Here is a 15,658-nt window from a genome sequence, read left to right as displayed (position 1 = left end):
AGCACACACACACACCAAACCGAATAGCAAACGTAGCGGTGGGCGTGTCACAAAAACATCTTCTATGGTCAGAATCCAAACTGCGTTCAAACAAACAATACGCAGCACAAAAACACAGTTTACATACCACCGTCGTCTTCTCCTTATCTGTCAGACTAGCCGATTTTATGGGTGTCACTGTGCGCCAAAGCCGAGGACGCTCAGAATGATTCGGATTAAACTGTGTCAGTCGGAGCTTTTATGGAGTCTTACAGTAAACGGATTATTGCATTTAAAAGAACTGAGAGACTTCAATTTAATTTTGTTTATGCAGCGCCAAATCACAACATCAGTCACCTCAATGCGCTTTATACTTTAAGATCTACATACAGAGAAAAACCAACAATCATATGACCTCCTATGAGCACTTTGGCGACAGTGGGAAGGAAAAACTCCAGAACCAGGCTCAGAGCTTCTACTTTCCTTCAAAATAAAAGCTTCACATGAGTCTCGATAGCAAAAATCTGACCAGTGTTGGTGTTGCAGGGTCACACTCAGGCTGTGAGGAGTTTGGCCTTCAGTCCTGATGGGAAGTGGTTAGCTTCAGCGAGCGACGACTGCACCGTCAAGGTACGACCTGATCTGACGTCTCACCTTTAATGTAAAAAATATATTTTAAGGATTGTTTTTCCCGGTACTTACATGTTGTGGTAACTCTGACTCTGTAACAGTAGATGCTGAGAAACCTTCAGAGTAACTATAACCTGCAGGAGTTACACGATGCTGTGAATGTAAACTGTGAAGCAGAACATCAGCAGCAGGAAACTGTGCAGAAAGGCTGGAAGACGTTAAAATGTTCCAGCTGGTCCTGGTTCATGTTTGGTAGTCACGTGTTCCCATAAAATAAAACGAGCGATTGAATCGCAACATTTTTAGATTCTTCTACATTTTAAAATGGTTTTAAAAGGTCCGTCTGTTGAATCACTTCAGTGTTTTAGGATTTTTAAGATCCATCTTTTCTATTAAAATAGTTTTCAGGACACTTCTTGACCCAGGTTCAGTTACATTTATTTAAATAAAGTAATAAGCTGGTGATGTGTAACGACTCGTTAGGCTAACATTTCATCGATGTTTAGAATTAAGTTTCATTTCATTTGCAGCGGTCGGATGTTCGGGTGTTTGAGAGCATCTTGGGAATTTAAAAGTGTGAACATGATGTGTTTATTCTGTAAATGCTGTGAAAGCATCAAACCGGCAGCATCCTGTAATAAAATCGCTCATTCTGATTGGCTGAAGGAGGTGAGCTCTGCTCTCTTCCTGTTCGATGACCTCAGCCCTGTCCTCTTGTCTCCATCAGCTGTGGGACCTGGCTCAGGGGAAAACCATCACGGAATTCAAATCTCACACCGCCGCCGTCAACATCGTCCAGTTCCACCCCAACGAGTACCTGCTGGCCTCCGGAAGCTCCGACAGGTACGTCGCCGCAGGCCGAGCGCCCGAGACGCAGCAGCTCGGAGCTGAAGGAGCGACTCATGAGTGGAATCAGTGTTTGTGACACTTTGTGGCTCGTTTAGTTTTTCTGTTTCATGAAGCTCAGAGGCTGCGCGAGGTTGTCCTCTCTCTGTGCCGCCAAGATTTTATTTTGGTGCTGAGTTTGATTGTTTGTGGCATTTTTTTAAATGTAACATTTCTTTTAGTCTGAAATTCTTTTACTTTTTTTCACATACATGTCCTGTGTCTTCTACATGTCCTCTGCATGTGCCACTAAATCATACATTTATAACTAAAAGTAAACAGGAAATATAATATAAATATAATAAAATGGAAATAATAACTCATCCTTTCTCCAACACAACCAGCAAGTGCACTCAGTATTTAATCATTTCTTTATTTTTGCATATGAAGTATAAATAAGTATTCCAACATGAATCACTTAAATTGATTATTATGTTTAATTTGAGGACATCGACCTGGTGTTAGAGACAGTTTATAAGTTACACCAGCAAGCAAAGCTGTAGTTTGTGGCCTGATTTTCCGATTGTCATGTGATCGTGATGGAGCCGTTAAAGCTTTGAATGTGTCACTTCAAAGAAATGAGACATTTTGTAGGTTTTGGCCTGTTTTAGTGACAGAACAGGGAGCAGGGTCATTTTTATCTCAAACAGTTTATTGATGGAATAAATCTTACTCTCATTTATGAGAATAAGAAGTGACTCAAACACATACTTTCTTCAATTAATTATAAAAATGTCTTTAGCTTAGCTTGTAGTTAGAGCTGGGTTAGGCGACCCTAACCATCCCTCAGGTTCCTGGGGACTTCCCATGATGCACTGAGAGGTGCACTTTGCCCTCCACTCCCTCTTTTGTTCGTGTTTCGTTCCTCTTTTCTCTTTCTCCTCATTTACTGACTTGTCACTGCTGACCGTGGATCTGTTGGAGGTCTCTTCCTGTTCCTCAGCCGTGTTGTAGCGTCTTCACCTGACACTATAAAACACCTACAGGTGTCTCTAATGAGCTGCAGCTGTATGAACTCTGCATGTGCTTGCAGGACCATCAAGCTGTGGGATCTGGAGAAGTTTACGATGATCGGCTCGTTGGAGGGCGACACGACTCCGGTCAGGTGAGTTTTTCCCCGTTGCAGCAGGGTGTAACTGGAATGTGACCTCTGACCCCTGTCCCTGTGGTTTCAGGTGTATATGTTTTAGCCCAGATGGCTCCTGCCTGTACAGCGGCGCCACGGACTCGCTGCGGGTCTTCGGCTGGGAACCGGACCGCTGCTTTGACGCGGTGCCGGTGAGCTGGGGAAAGGTGTCTGACCTCGCCATCTGCAACCAGCAGCTGGTGTGTAGCTCCGCCCACCGCTCAGTAACAGTACTGTGCAGAAGTTTTAGGTAATCTTAATCTTCCACCTTCTCCTCATGTCAGATCGGCGTGTCTCATCAGCTGTCGAGTGTGTCGTCCTACGTGGTCGATCTGAAGAGGGTAAAGAAGAGCGGTGGCGCCGTGATCCAGGGGATCATCCAGGACGACCAGCCGCTCACAGAGCCGAAGAAGGACCCCAAAGGAGCGGCACTGCGAAAGAACTACGAGAGACCCACGACCACCTGCAGATCGCAGAGGTACGGCACACTGAGAGACAGGAGAAAATACTCCAGATACTGCAAGTACTGACTCCTGGATTTAAAGTTTTATACATGAGCCACTGGTTTCATTCATCAAACACTCAGATCACATGTCATATATATATATATATATATATATATATATATATATATATATATATATATATATATATATATATATAATAAATATATATATATATATATATATATATATAATATATATATATATATATATATATATATAAAATCTTATTTGACTTCAGTGGAAAAGTTTCGCTTCCAGATTCTTTAATAAAAGTAAATAAAGTAAAAAATTTGCAGTTTTTCTTCTAAAAACAAACAAACAAATGTTTGTGATGTCATCAGGTTGAAGCACCGTTCAGAGTCTGACAGGCGGAGCCCCGAAGGGGAGAGGCGGAGCCCTAGCGAGGACGAGGCGGACGAGAAGCTGTCGTCTGCTGAGATCCACAACGCCGAGGACTACAAGGCCATCTTCCAGCCAAAGAGCGCCATCTGTAGGTGGACCCGGAGCATGCAGCTCAGATGTTGAATAACGAATACAGTTATACGTACATACAACGAGATCTGTGAAATATTGCTATTGAAAAGGACGCTGAGTTCATCTTTAATCAACACTGCACCAACAAAATCTGTGTTTAGTTTCCCCGAAAGCTTCTATTTCCTCACCTGTTGATCCACCTGCAGCATCGCCATCAGTTCTGCTCTGGCTGATTTTGAGAAGCAGGCCATATTTGAAAAGTGAGAGGAGTAAACATTACTCGCTGTAAGAGCCAAACAGGATGGGAGGATCTGATTGGTTCTTTGTGCCTTTTTAAAATATTCATCCTAATGAGGACAAAGACACTCTCGTCATTTCTTCTTTTGTTTTCATGTCGTCACATTTATTTTGCAGTCTGAGCTCCTCGTTCTCCTCTCTTCCAGCTCGCACTCCTCCTAAGATGTCGGAGCCTTTTCCCGCTCCTCCAGAGGACGGTGAGTCCAGCACAGCTTCACGTTTCTGTGAGACATCAGGAGACGACGCGCCTCCGACGTTTCAGTTTATAGATGAAACACGAACAATAAATCACGTGTTCGACAGTGAAAAACACACGACACAAAAACACACGACAGAGGTGTTTCAGCTCCTGTTTTGTGGTTACTGGGTCGTTTCCTGATGATTTCTTCTTCTGCTCAGAGTCCATTTTGGCGATCAGCCGGCAGCTGAAGGACATAAAGACTCATTTTCCTGATAAACAGCAGGTCAGTGAACGCAGCAGCCGTGTGTCTGTGTGGAAACATGGACGCCTTAGGACAGCGGACTATAAATGCAACGAACCTATCAGAGCTCAAATACCTGCTGTTTACAACAAAGTAGTCCTCCAGCCGCTCGGTTTTCTCTTTCTTTAGTTAAAGATTTTTCTTTGTCTTCAGAAAATCAGTTTAATTCAAAACCATCTAAAACCTTTAACAGCTGTGTGACTTTGGTCTGAGTGCGGTTATATGAGAGGTTTTATGAGTCTAAATTAACAACTAAAATGATGTGTGAGAAATTATTTTGTAATAAATGAAGGCCATCATTCTTCTTGTGGCTTCATCAACAGTGCTCCCTCTGATCTCTGCCACAACAGAAACCTTAGGACACGCAAGGACAATAATTTTACTGACAGTAGTACCATCAGTCACACCTAAAAGAAAGCAAGCACAGCTACACAGTAATTAGGCTCTATAATATTGATGCTAATTGACTGAGAAAGAGTTAGGTGTCAAAAGAGAGTGATATTATACCCCTTTCGTCAAACGCAGTGATTTATGACCCCCTTAATTGATTTATGACCCCTAATTAAATTATCCCCTAATTAAATTATTCATGAGCTCCGGAAGTAGGAAGTAATTAAATAATAAAAATATGATATTCATAAAAATATGATATTCATAAAAATATGATATTCATAAAAATATAATTGATTATTTAGAAAGTTTCTTATATATCAAAATAGCATTCTTTTATTTCTTTAAGCAATTAAATTTTTATTTTTATTTTTTTTTATGCTCAAAAAACGCCATCTGGTGGCGGGTCAGTGTGTGTGTGTGTGCGCGCGCGCGCGCCCGAGGCTGTGTGTCTGGGCGCGCGGGGTGCGCCCGTGTCTCCGGACCGTGCTCTCTCGGGCTCCGTGCTCATGTGTTTAAAAATGTATTAAACCATATTAAAATTGTTTAGTTAAACTTGTGCTTTTGTAACGTTCAGTATGGCCACAAACACATGCTATATGCCTTGGGGGAAAACTTTATTTAGATTTATATGCATTTGTAGATTTAGAATAAAACTCATACTCAGAAAAAATTCGCGATCCCCTAACCCTCCTTAGATACATAAGCAGGGAAAACTCCTTAAAAAACCCTCCGCTATTTCTCCAAAACCCTACAATAACTTGTTAGGGTACCCCCTCTATTCCCAAAACCTTATATTCGATAACAGGGAAAATCCTGAAAAAATCCTTAGTCTTTTTTCTGAAATTCAGCGCCCCGCGGCTCCCTTCATGCTCAGCCAAACAAAGCCAAAACTCCTTTTAAAAATTTCTCCGCGATTTCTCCAAAACCCCTAGAATAACTTGTTAGCTACCCCTCTATTCCCCAAAAAAAAGCGCTATAATCCAAAAACATTGGGAAAGCTCCTTACTCTTTTTTCTTCAAAAACTTGCCTCTTGCTAGCTACCTCTAAAATTCTACGCAGAGTCTAAGTTCTACCTCGCTCTTAATCGCACCGACCCGCAACAGCTTCCAGAGCACAATTTTTTCCTGCTTGTTCGCTCCCCGCTCTGGTCCCGAATGCGCTGCTTACCTCGTTTGAAAATTCCCCCCTTAGACCAACTCCGCCTCACTGCGCCCCGCTGCCAATCACATAACCCTTGCACCGCTCCCTTCGCACCCCGGTTAGCCAATCCGCTCCAGCTCTGATTTTACGATCTCCCGCTGATGTTAAGACTATCTTCGAACCCCAGAAGAGATCTGACTTCAGACGTATCAACAACTGGCGCCGCTCAGACTGCTTGCGAGTTCGCATAGGGAGCGGCCGATTTCAACAGCAACTTGCGTCTCTTTCCTTATCCGCATATCATTCGGTAAGTGTTAATCTTCCTCTCTAACTACATTTTTGCATTTTCCTTTTTACCATTCTGTCAATCCTTTCATTTAAAAAAATAAATAAATATCACAATGGTTTGTAACAGGTACAATACACCATCCATCCATCCATTCGCCTCCACTTATCCTTTTCTCAGGCTCGCGCGGTGCGCTGGAGCCTATCCCACGTACAATACACTTTAAAATATATATAAGCTCCACTTTTAACTCCCGTAAAAGTTTATACATTACATGTCTACATCACCTATCATGGCCTCATCGGGTATCTCATATCATCTTGTTATTGTTATGTTATGCTCCTTTGATATTTTGCTAGTTTGCGTGTTTTAAAACTCTTTTTGTTTTTCTTTATATTTTTAGACCCAGATGTGTTAACCTGATCCCTGCGAAACACCAGCTCTGCGTGGATTTTGACCGCGAGTGACCGGATGTTGTTTCCGGCCTGAGGTTGCCTGAAATGCCGTGAGGCTCGTTTGAAAGATTGCGCCCGAGACCAACTCCGCCTCCAAGGCATGCCTACCTTTAGCTGCCACCAGTGAGATATCAGAGCCGGGCTCCACATATCCAATCAGGAGCATGAGCAAGACAGCTTTTGCAGACTCTCCAGAAATATACAAGTCCTTACCAACTGCTCTGCAACCCAGTGTTTCTGGTCCCCTCACTAACATCGCTTTTTGAGATATTTTTTATGAACCACCAAAAAAGCAATTTTACCCCACAGACTGGGTCTGAGGGCAGCAGCGGGGACAAATGATTGTAATGAAGCGACGGACATTTCATGGCTGGTCTTGCATAATCGTGAGTTATTATGTCATATGGTGATAAGTACATAGTTTTGCAAGAGGCATACAAGCACTGTGGAAAAAGTAATCATAAAACTGTTTTTGTGAACACCCTACGTTATGCTTTAAAAAATGTGATACATGTAATGTGATCATCAAAGAACATGATTTTTAAAAAAAAAAAAAACTTTTATTCTTATGCTTTTAAAGTATGTCAGATTATCTTAAAACACTTATTTGTATGTTATAATGTTTTTCTTACACCATGTGTAATTTTTATAGACACCTTATTCATTGTATCAATGTGTAATTATGTATCTTTGATAAATAAATAAAATATTTAATCTTGTATTTGTGTACTTTCTGGTGATTCAATAAAAAATTAGTCACATATCGCTCTGATAAACACAGATGGCTGAAAGAAATGTTTGATGGAACAAAGGAAACAAGTGTCTTGCTGCTAAACTTTTAAGTCACCATGGTTTAAATGAGAAAGTCTGTATGTAAAACATGAAAAACTCCAAACCCGGTTTAACTACAAAGGTGTACTCATTTCTTTGTAATGGTACTTTACTGTTCCAATGAAACAAAAAGAAAATCTCATTTTTAAAGTACATTTTTCGGCCATCCTGACCTATTTTCAGGGGCAAGAATGTTGATGTTAGACTGTGTTTTAAATCAGGTTGTGATCTTAAACTAACTATCACAGCACTGATTTCAGTTGTAATGTCAATTAGAATCCCAATTTGGCTTTTCTCCAGTCAGTGTTATGGTGAAATTTAACTTGTTCTTTTGTGTAATTGCACATGGCCCAGCAAAGGACCCCTTAGTAAACTGTACAGCATAAGTTTTCAATTCACTTTTGTCAGAAAACTTCACAGTATGAGAAGTTACAGCACAGTTTCTCCAAACGTGTGGTTCTTTTTCAGCCAGCGTGCTTTTAGAGCATCTACATTAGCTCATGTAGTAAAAGTACAATCAGTAAGTGTACTTTAACATTTGAGATTCCGAGTCACTCTTGCTTAGATCATGTGAACTATATCATGAACCTTTTTTTGTATAATGCATCAAACGTGTTCAAATCAGTTTATTTTCAATTTATTTTAACTAGAGACAAGCAACTCCTTTTTAGCTTCTGTTATGTATTTACCTCTCACACCTTAATCTAGATGTTAGTGTTCTCAGAGTTAACATGTCTCATGTTGCCATGTTGTATTTCTAATACCCAGCCTCAGTGTTCGCCCTGTTGACCCTCAAATCCAAACACCAATGATCTAGATATTCACAACATTCATAAGGAGATTCTTAAGGTCTTAAGTTTTGTTGTTTTTATGTTTTTATGTTTTACAAAAAAAAAACTTCACATTTTTTATATTTTTAAACGAAAGTGACATGCAAGGATATTTTTCTTTAGTGATGTTGCTTCAGCAATCTCAAATACTAATTATTCTGGGAATTTTTATGGTCAAACTATGTGATTTTCCAAATGTGTGTGTGTGTGGAGTAAAATGACCTTGTTCTTATGATGTTGTCACCGTGAATCATTTAGGATTAACAACACAAATTGTATCGATAGCAGAAACAGTCTTATAACTTATAATTCTCACACGTTACCGCTAGTTTTACAAACGCAGTCTTCTTCAGCTCTGTTTATGTAGCTTTTATGAAACTGATTTTCCATAGTACAAGTAGAATTTAATTTTTCTTTGCTCTCCAGTATAAATGCAATAATTTGCAGGCTTTTTACTGAAACTCTCACAATGCAACACTCAATGCTCAGAGCTTCATATATCAACAGCTCTGAAAATATCTTCTTTTTTAAAGTAATGTAGGACAGGATCTCTCACTCTCTGTGTCTCAAAAAAAACCCAACTAAACTGGCAATCACCACTAAACAAATGAAAGTAGTTTATGGCTTTTTTATCAGCTGCATTTCTTTCATTTATGTATTGATCCCATTGTTTATTGGTAATGCTTTTAGGTCACTGTTTTAGCATGTCTGCCTCACACTCCATTTAAACAGTTTAACAGATAGAGGTGGCATTGGAGTTTGTTGGGTGCTCCTTCTGAGACCGATCTGTTGCAGTCTGTTTGGCCACAGCTGTGGGTGCCTTCTTTGCTGATCGCTTTATTCTCTCTTCTAGCATACTCCTTAATCTTATCCAATTTCAGTTTATCCAACAACAGATGCAGCCTGTGATCCACTCATTTTAAGCATTCAACATAAGCAGCATGCCAAAATCCAAAACAAAGGCAACAGCAATTCCTTCAAACTCAGGTGAACGCCTGCAGAGCCACAGCACACACACACACCAAACCGAATAGCAAACGTAGCGGTGGGCGTGTCACAAAAACATCTTCTATGGTCAGAATCCAAACTGCGTTCAAACAAACAATACGCAGCACAAAAACACAGTTTACATACCACCGTCGTCTTCTCCTTATCTGTCAGACTAGCCGATTTTATGGGTGTCACTGTGCGCCAAAGCCGAGGACGCTCAGAATGATTCGGATTAAACTGTGTCAGTCGGAGCTTTTATGGAGTCTTACAGTAAACGGATTATTGCATTTAAAAGAACTGAGAGACTTCAATTTAATTTTGTTTATGCAGCGCCAAATCACAACATCAGTCACCTCAATGCGCTTTATACTTTAAGATCTACATACAGAGAAAAACCAACAATCATATGACCTCCTATGAGCACTTTGGCGACAGTGGGAAGGAAAAACTCCAGAACCAGGCTCAGGGCTTCTACTTTCCTTCAAAATAAAAGCTTCACATGAGTCTCGATAGCAAAAATCTGACCAGTGTTGGTGTTGCAGGGTCACACTCAGGCTGTGAGGAGTTTGGCCTTCAGTCCTGATGGGAAGTGGTTAGCTTCAGCGAGCGACGACTGCACCGTCAAGGTACGACCTGATCTGACGTCTCACCTTTAATGTAAAAAATATATTTTAAGGATTGTTTTTCCCGGTACTTACATGTTGTGGTAACTCTGACTCTGTAACAGTAGATGCTGAGAAACCTTCAGAGTAACTATAACCTGCAGGAGTTACACGATGCTGTGAATGTAAACTGTGAAGCAGAACATCAGCAGCAGGAAACTGTGCAGAAAGGCTGGAAGACGTTAAAATGTTCCAGCTGGTCCTGGTTCATGTTTGGTAGTCACGTGTTCCCATAAAATAAAACGAGCGATTGAATCGCAACATTTTTAGATTCTTCTACATTTTAAAATGGTTTTAAAAGGTCCGTCTGTTGAATCACTTCAGTGTTTTAGGATTTTTAAGATCCATCTTTTCTATTAAAATAGTTTTCAGGACACTTCTTGACCCAGGTTCAGTTACATTTATTTAAATAAAGTAATAAGCTGGTGATGTGTAACGACTCGTTAGGCTAACATTTCATCGATGTTTAGAATTAAGTTTCATTTCATTTGCAGCGGTCGGATGTTCGGGTGTTTGAGAGCATCTTGGGAATTTAAAAGTGTGAACATGATGTGTTTATTCTGTAAATGCTGTGAAAGCATCAAACCGGCAGCATCCTGTAATAAAATCGCTCATTCTGATTGGCTGAAGGAGGTGAGCTCTGCTCTCTTCCTGTTCGATGACCTCAGCCCTGTCCTCTTGTCTCCATCAGCTGTGGGACCTGGCTCAGGGGAAAACCATCACGGAATTCAAATCTCACACCGCCGCCGTCAACATCGTCCAGTTCCACCCCAACGAGTACCTGCTGGCCTCCGGAAGCTCCGACAGGTACGTCGCCGCAGGCCGAGCGCCCGAGACGCAGCAGCTCGGAGCTGAAGGAGCGACTCATGAGTGGAATCAGTGTTTGTGACACTTTGTGGCTCGTTTAGTTTTTCTGTTTCATGAAGCTCAGAGGCTGCGCGAGGTTGTCCTCTCTCTGTGCCGCCAAGATTTTATTTTGGTGCTGAGTTTGATTGTTTGTGGCATTTTTTTAAATGTAACATTTCTTTTAGTCTGAAATTCTTTTACTTTTTTTCACATACATGTCCTGTGTCTTCTACATGTCCTCTGCATGTGCCACTAAATCATACATTTATAACTAAAAGTAAACAGGAAATATAATATAAATATAATAAAATGGAAATAATAACTCATCCTTTCTCCAACACAACCAGCAAGTGCACTCAGTATTTAATCATTTCTTTATTTTTGCATATGAAGTATAAATAAGTATTCCAACATGAATCACTTAAATTGATTATTATGTTTAATTTGAGGACATCGACCTGGTGTTAGAGACAGTTTATAAGTTACACCAGCAAGCAAAGCTGTAGTTTGTGGCCTGATTTTCCGATTGTCATGTGATCGTGATGGAGCCGTTAAAGCTTTGAATGTGTCACTTCAAAGAAATGAGACATTTTGTAGGTTTTGGCCTGTTTTAGTGACAGAACAGGGAGCAGGGTCATTTTTATCTCAAACAGTTTATTGATGGAATAAATCTTACTCTCATTTATGAGAATAAGAAGTGACTCAAACACATACTTTCTTCAATTAATTATAAAAATGTCTTTAGCTTAGCTTGTAGTTAGAGCTGGGTTAGGCGACCCTAACCATCCCTCAGGTTCCTGGGGACTTCCCATGATGCACTGAGAGGTGCACTTTGCCCTCCACTCCCTCTTTTGTTCGTGTTTCGTTCCTCTTTTCTCTTTCTCCTCATTTACTGACTTGTCACTGCTGACCGTGGATCTGTTGGAGGTCTCTTCCTGTTCCTCAGCCGTGTTGTAGCGTCTTCACCTGACACTATAAAACACCTACAGGTGTCTCTAATGAGCTGCAGCTGTATGAACTCTGCATGTGCTTGCAGGACCATCAAGCTGTGGGATCTGGAGAAGTTTACGATGATCGGCTCGTTGGAGGGCGACACGACTCCGGTCAGGTGAGTTTTTCCCCGTTGCAGCAGGGTGTAACTGGAATGTGACCTCTGACCCCTGTCCCTGTGGTTTCAGGTGTATATGTTTTAGCCCAGATGGCTCCTGCCTGTACAGCGGCGCCACGGACTCGCTGCGGGTCTTCGGCTGGGAACCGGACCGCTGCTTTGACGCGGTGCCGGTGAGCTGGGGAAAGGTGTCTGACCTCGCCATCTGCAACCAGCAGCTGGTGTGTAGCTCCGCCCACCGCTCAGTAACAGTACTGTGCAGAAGTTTTAGGTAATCTTAATCTTCCACCTTCTCCTCATGTCAGATCGGCGTGTCTCATCAGCTGTCGAGTGTGTCGTCCTACGTGGTCGATCTGAAGAGGGTAAAGAAGAGCGGTGGCGCCGTGATCCAGGGGATCATCCAGGACGACCAGCCGCTCACAGAGCCGAAGAAGGACCCCAAAGGAGCGGCACTGCGAAAGAACTACGAGAGACCCACGACCACCTGCAGATCGCAGAGGTACGGCACACTGAGAGACAGGAGAAAATACTCCAGATACTGCAAGTACTGACTCCTGGATTTAAAGTTTTATACATGAGCCACTGGTTTCATTCATCAAACACTCAGATCACATGTCATATATATATATATATATATATATATATATATATATATATATATATATATATATATATAATAAATATATATATATATATATATATATATATAATATATATATATATATATATATATATAAAATCTTATTTGACTTCAGTGGAAAAGTTTCGCTTCCAGATTCTTTAATAAAAGTAAATAAAGTAAAAAATTTGCAGTTTTTCTTCTAAAAACAAACAAACAAATGTTTGTGATGTCATCAGGTTGAAGCACCGTTCAGAGTCTGACAGGCGGAGCCCCGAAGGGGAGAGGCGGAGCCCTAGCGAGGACGAGGCGGACGAGAAGCTGTCGTCTGCTGAGATCCACAACGCCGAGGACTACAAGGCCATCTTCCAGCCAAAGAGCGCCATCTGTAGGTGGACCCGGAGCATGCAGCTCAGATGTTGAATAACGAATACAGTTATACGTACATACAACGAGATCTGTGAAATATTGCTATTGAAAAGGACGCTGAGTTCATCTTTAATCAACACTGCACCAACAAAATCTGTGTTTAGTTTCCCCGAAAGCTTCTATTTCCTCACCTGTTGATCCACCTGCAGCATCGCCATCAGTTCTGCTCTGGCTGATTTTGAGAAGCAGGCCATATTTGAAAAGTGAGAGGAGTAAACATTACTCGCTGTAAGAGCCAAACAGGATGGGAGGATCTGATTGGTTCTTTGTGCCTTTTTAAAATATTCATCCTAATGAGGACAAAGACACTCTCGTCATTTCTTCTTTTGTTTTCATGTCGTCACATTTATTTTGCAGTCTGAGCTCCTCGTTCTCCTCTCTTCCAGCTCGCACTCCTCCTAAGATGTCGGAGCCTTTTCCCGCTCCTCCAGAGGACGGTGAGTCCAGCACAGCTTCACGTTTCTGTGAGACATCAGGAGACGACGCGCCTCCGACGTTTCAGTTTATAGATGAAACACGAACAATAAATCACGTGTTCGACAGTGAAAAACACACGACACAAAAACACACGACAGAGGTGTTTCAGCTCCTGTTTTGTGGTTACTGGGTCGTTTCCTGATGATTTCTTCTTCTGCTCAGAGTCCATTTTGGCGATCAGCCGGCAGCTGAAGGACATAAAGACTCATTTTCCTGATAAACAGCAGGTCAGTGAACGCAGCAGCCGTGTGTCTGTGTGGAAACATGGACGCCTTAGGACAGCGGACTATAAATGCAACGAACCTATCAGAGCTCAAATACCTGCTGTTTACAACAAAGTAGTCCTCCAGCCGCTCGGTTTTCTCTTTCTTTAGTTAAAGATTTTTCTTTGTCTTCAGAAAATCAGTTTAATTCAAAACCATCTAAAACCTTTAACAGCTGTGTGACTTTGGTCTGAGTGCGGTTATATGAGAGGTTTTATGAGTCTAAATTAACAACTAAAATGATGTGTGAGAAATTATTTTGTAATAAATGAAGGCCATCATTCTTCTTGTGGCTTCATCAACAGTGCTCCCTCTGATCTCTGCCACAACAGAAACCTTAGGACACGCAAGGACAATAATTTTACTGACAGTAGTACCATCAGTCACACCTAAAAGAAAGCAAGCACAGCTACACAGTAATTAGGCTCTATAATATTGATGCTAATTGACTGAGAAAGAGTTAGGTGTCAAAAGAGAGTGATATTATACCCCTTTCGTCAAACGCAGTGATTTATGACCCCCTTAATTGATTTATGACCCCTAATTAAATTATCCCCTAATTAAATTATTCATGAGCTCCGGAAGTAGGAAGTAATTAAATAATAAAAATATGATATTCATAAAAATATGATATTCATAAAAATATGATATTCATAAAAATATAATTGATTATTTAGAAAGTTTCTTATATATCAAAATAGCATTCTTTTATTTCTTTAAGCAATTAAATTTTTATTTTTATTTTTTTTTATGCTCAAAAAACGCCATCTGGTGGCGGGTCAGTGTGTGTGTGTGTGCGCGCGCGCGCGCCCGAGGCTGTGTGTCTGGGCGCGCGGGGTGCGCCCGTGTCTCCGGACCGTGCTCTCTCGGGCTCCGTGCTCATGTGTTTAAAAATGTATTAAACCATATTAAAATTGTTTAGTTAAACTTGTGCTTTTGTAACGTTCAGTATGGCCACAAACACATGCTATATGCCTTGGGGGAAAACTTTATTTAGATTTATATGCATTTGTAGATTTAGAATAAAACTCATACTCAGAAAAAATTCGCGATCCCCTAACCCTCCTTAGATACATAAGCAGGGAAAACTCCTTAAAAAACCCTCCGCTATTTCTCCAAAACCCTACAATAACTTGTTAGGGTACCCCCTCTATTCCCAAAACCTTATATTCGATAACAGGGAAAATCCTGAAAAAATCCTTAGTCTTTTTTCTCAAATTCAGCGCCCCGCGGCTCCCTTCATGCTCAGCCAAACAAAGCCAAAACTCCTTTTAAAAATTTCTCCGCGATTTCTCCAAAACCCCTAGAATAACTTGTTAGCTACCCCTCTATTCCCCAAAAAAAAGCGCTATAATCCAAAAACATTGGGAAAGCTCCTTACTCTTTTTTCTTCAAAAACTTGCCTCTTGCTAGCTACCTCTAAAATTCTACGCAGAGTCTAAGTTCTACCTCGCTCTTAATCGCACCGACCCGCAACAGCTTCCAGAGCACAATTTTTTCCTGCTTGTTCGCTCCCCGCTCTGGTCCCGAATGCGCTGCTTACCTCGTTTGAAAATTCCCCCCTTAGACCAACTCCGCCTCACTGCGCCCCGCTGCCAATCACATAACCCTTGCACCGCTCCCTTCGCACCCCGGTTAGCCAATCCGCTCCAGCTCTGATTTTACGATCTCCCGCTGATGTTAAGACTATCTTCGAACCCCAGAAGAGATCTGACTTCAGACGTATCAACAACTGGCGCCGCTCAGACTGCTTGCGAGTTCGCATAGGGAGCGGCCGATTTCAACAGCAACTTGCGTCTCTTTCCTTATCCGCATATCATTCGGTAAGTGTTAATCTTCCTCTCTAACTACATTTTTGCATTTTCCTTTTTACCATTCTGTCAATCCTTTCATTTAAAAAAATAAATAAATATCACAATGGTTTGTAACAGGTACAATACACCATCCAT

At 41.3% G+C, this 15,658-nt stretch overlaps 1 protein-coding gene across 5 annotated transcripts in view; it reads left to right on the top strand.

The window, feature by feature from the left end:
* The window catches only part of LOC147338496 (uncharacterized), a 59,257-nt gene that overhangs the window by 17,193 nt on the left and 26,406 nt on the right, over window positions 1-15,658 (top strand). For all 5 annotated transcript variants that reach the window (XR_015129177.1, XR_015129182.1, XM_086293370.1 and 2 more), the window contains exons 11-26: window positions 526-609; window positions 1,337-1,452; window positions 2,528-2,599; window positions 2,670-2,820; window positions 2,905-3,098; window positions 3,468-3,616; window positions 4,044-4,094; window positions 4,297-4,361; window positions 9,848-9,931; window positions 10,659-10,774; window positions 11,850-11,921; window positions 11,992-12,142; window positions 12,227-12,420; window positions 12,780-12,928; window positions 13,356-13,406; window positions 13,609-13,673. Coding sequence is in view for 3 of the 5 variants with exons in the window: in XM_086293370.1 (XP_086149496.1) it covers window positions 526-609; window positions 1,337-1,452; window positions 2,528-2,599; window positions 2,670-2,820; window positions 2,905-3,098; window positions 3,468-3,616; window positions 4,044-4,094; window positions 4,297-4,361; window positions 9,848-9,931; window positions 10,659-10,774; window positions 11,850-11,921; window positions 11,992-12,142; window positions 12,227-12,420; window positions 12,780-12,928; window positions 13,356-13,406; window positions 13,609-13,673 (1,764 nt within the window). In the remaining 2 variants the exon portion in view is untranslated. The remainder of the gene's footprint in view (window positions 1-525; window positions 610-1,336; window positions 1,453-2,527; window positions 2,600-2,669; window positions 2,821-2,904; window positions 3,099-3,467; window positions 3,617-4,043; window positions 4,095-4,296; window positions 4,362-9,847; window positions 9,932-10,658; window positions 10,775-11,849; window positions 11,922-11,991; window positions 12,143-12,226; window positions 12,421-12,779; window positions 12,929-13,355; window positions 13,407-13,608; window positions 13,674-15,658) is intronic.

Source organism: Aulonocara sp. 'chitande type north' Nkhata Bay, linkage group LG1, assembly GCF_057382095.1.
Source record: "Aulonocara sp. 'chitande type north' Nkhata Bay isolate Kocher_YH1m ecotype deep benthic linkage group LG1, A_spYH_male_GT1.1, whole genome shotgun sequence".
In the NCBI taxonomy this organism is placed as follows: Eukaryota; Metazoa; Chordata; class Actinopteri; order Cichliformes; family Cichlidae; genus Aulonocara; species Aulonocara sp. 'chitande type north' Nkhata Bay.
Note: the sequence above shows the minus strand (reverse complement) of the source record. Positions and strands in the feature narration are given on the sequence as shown.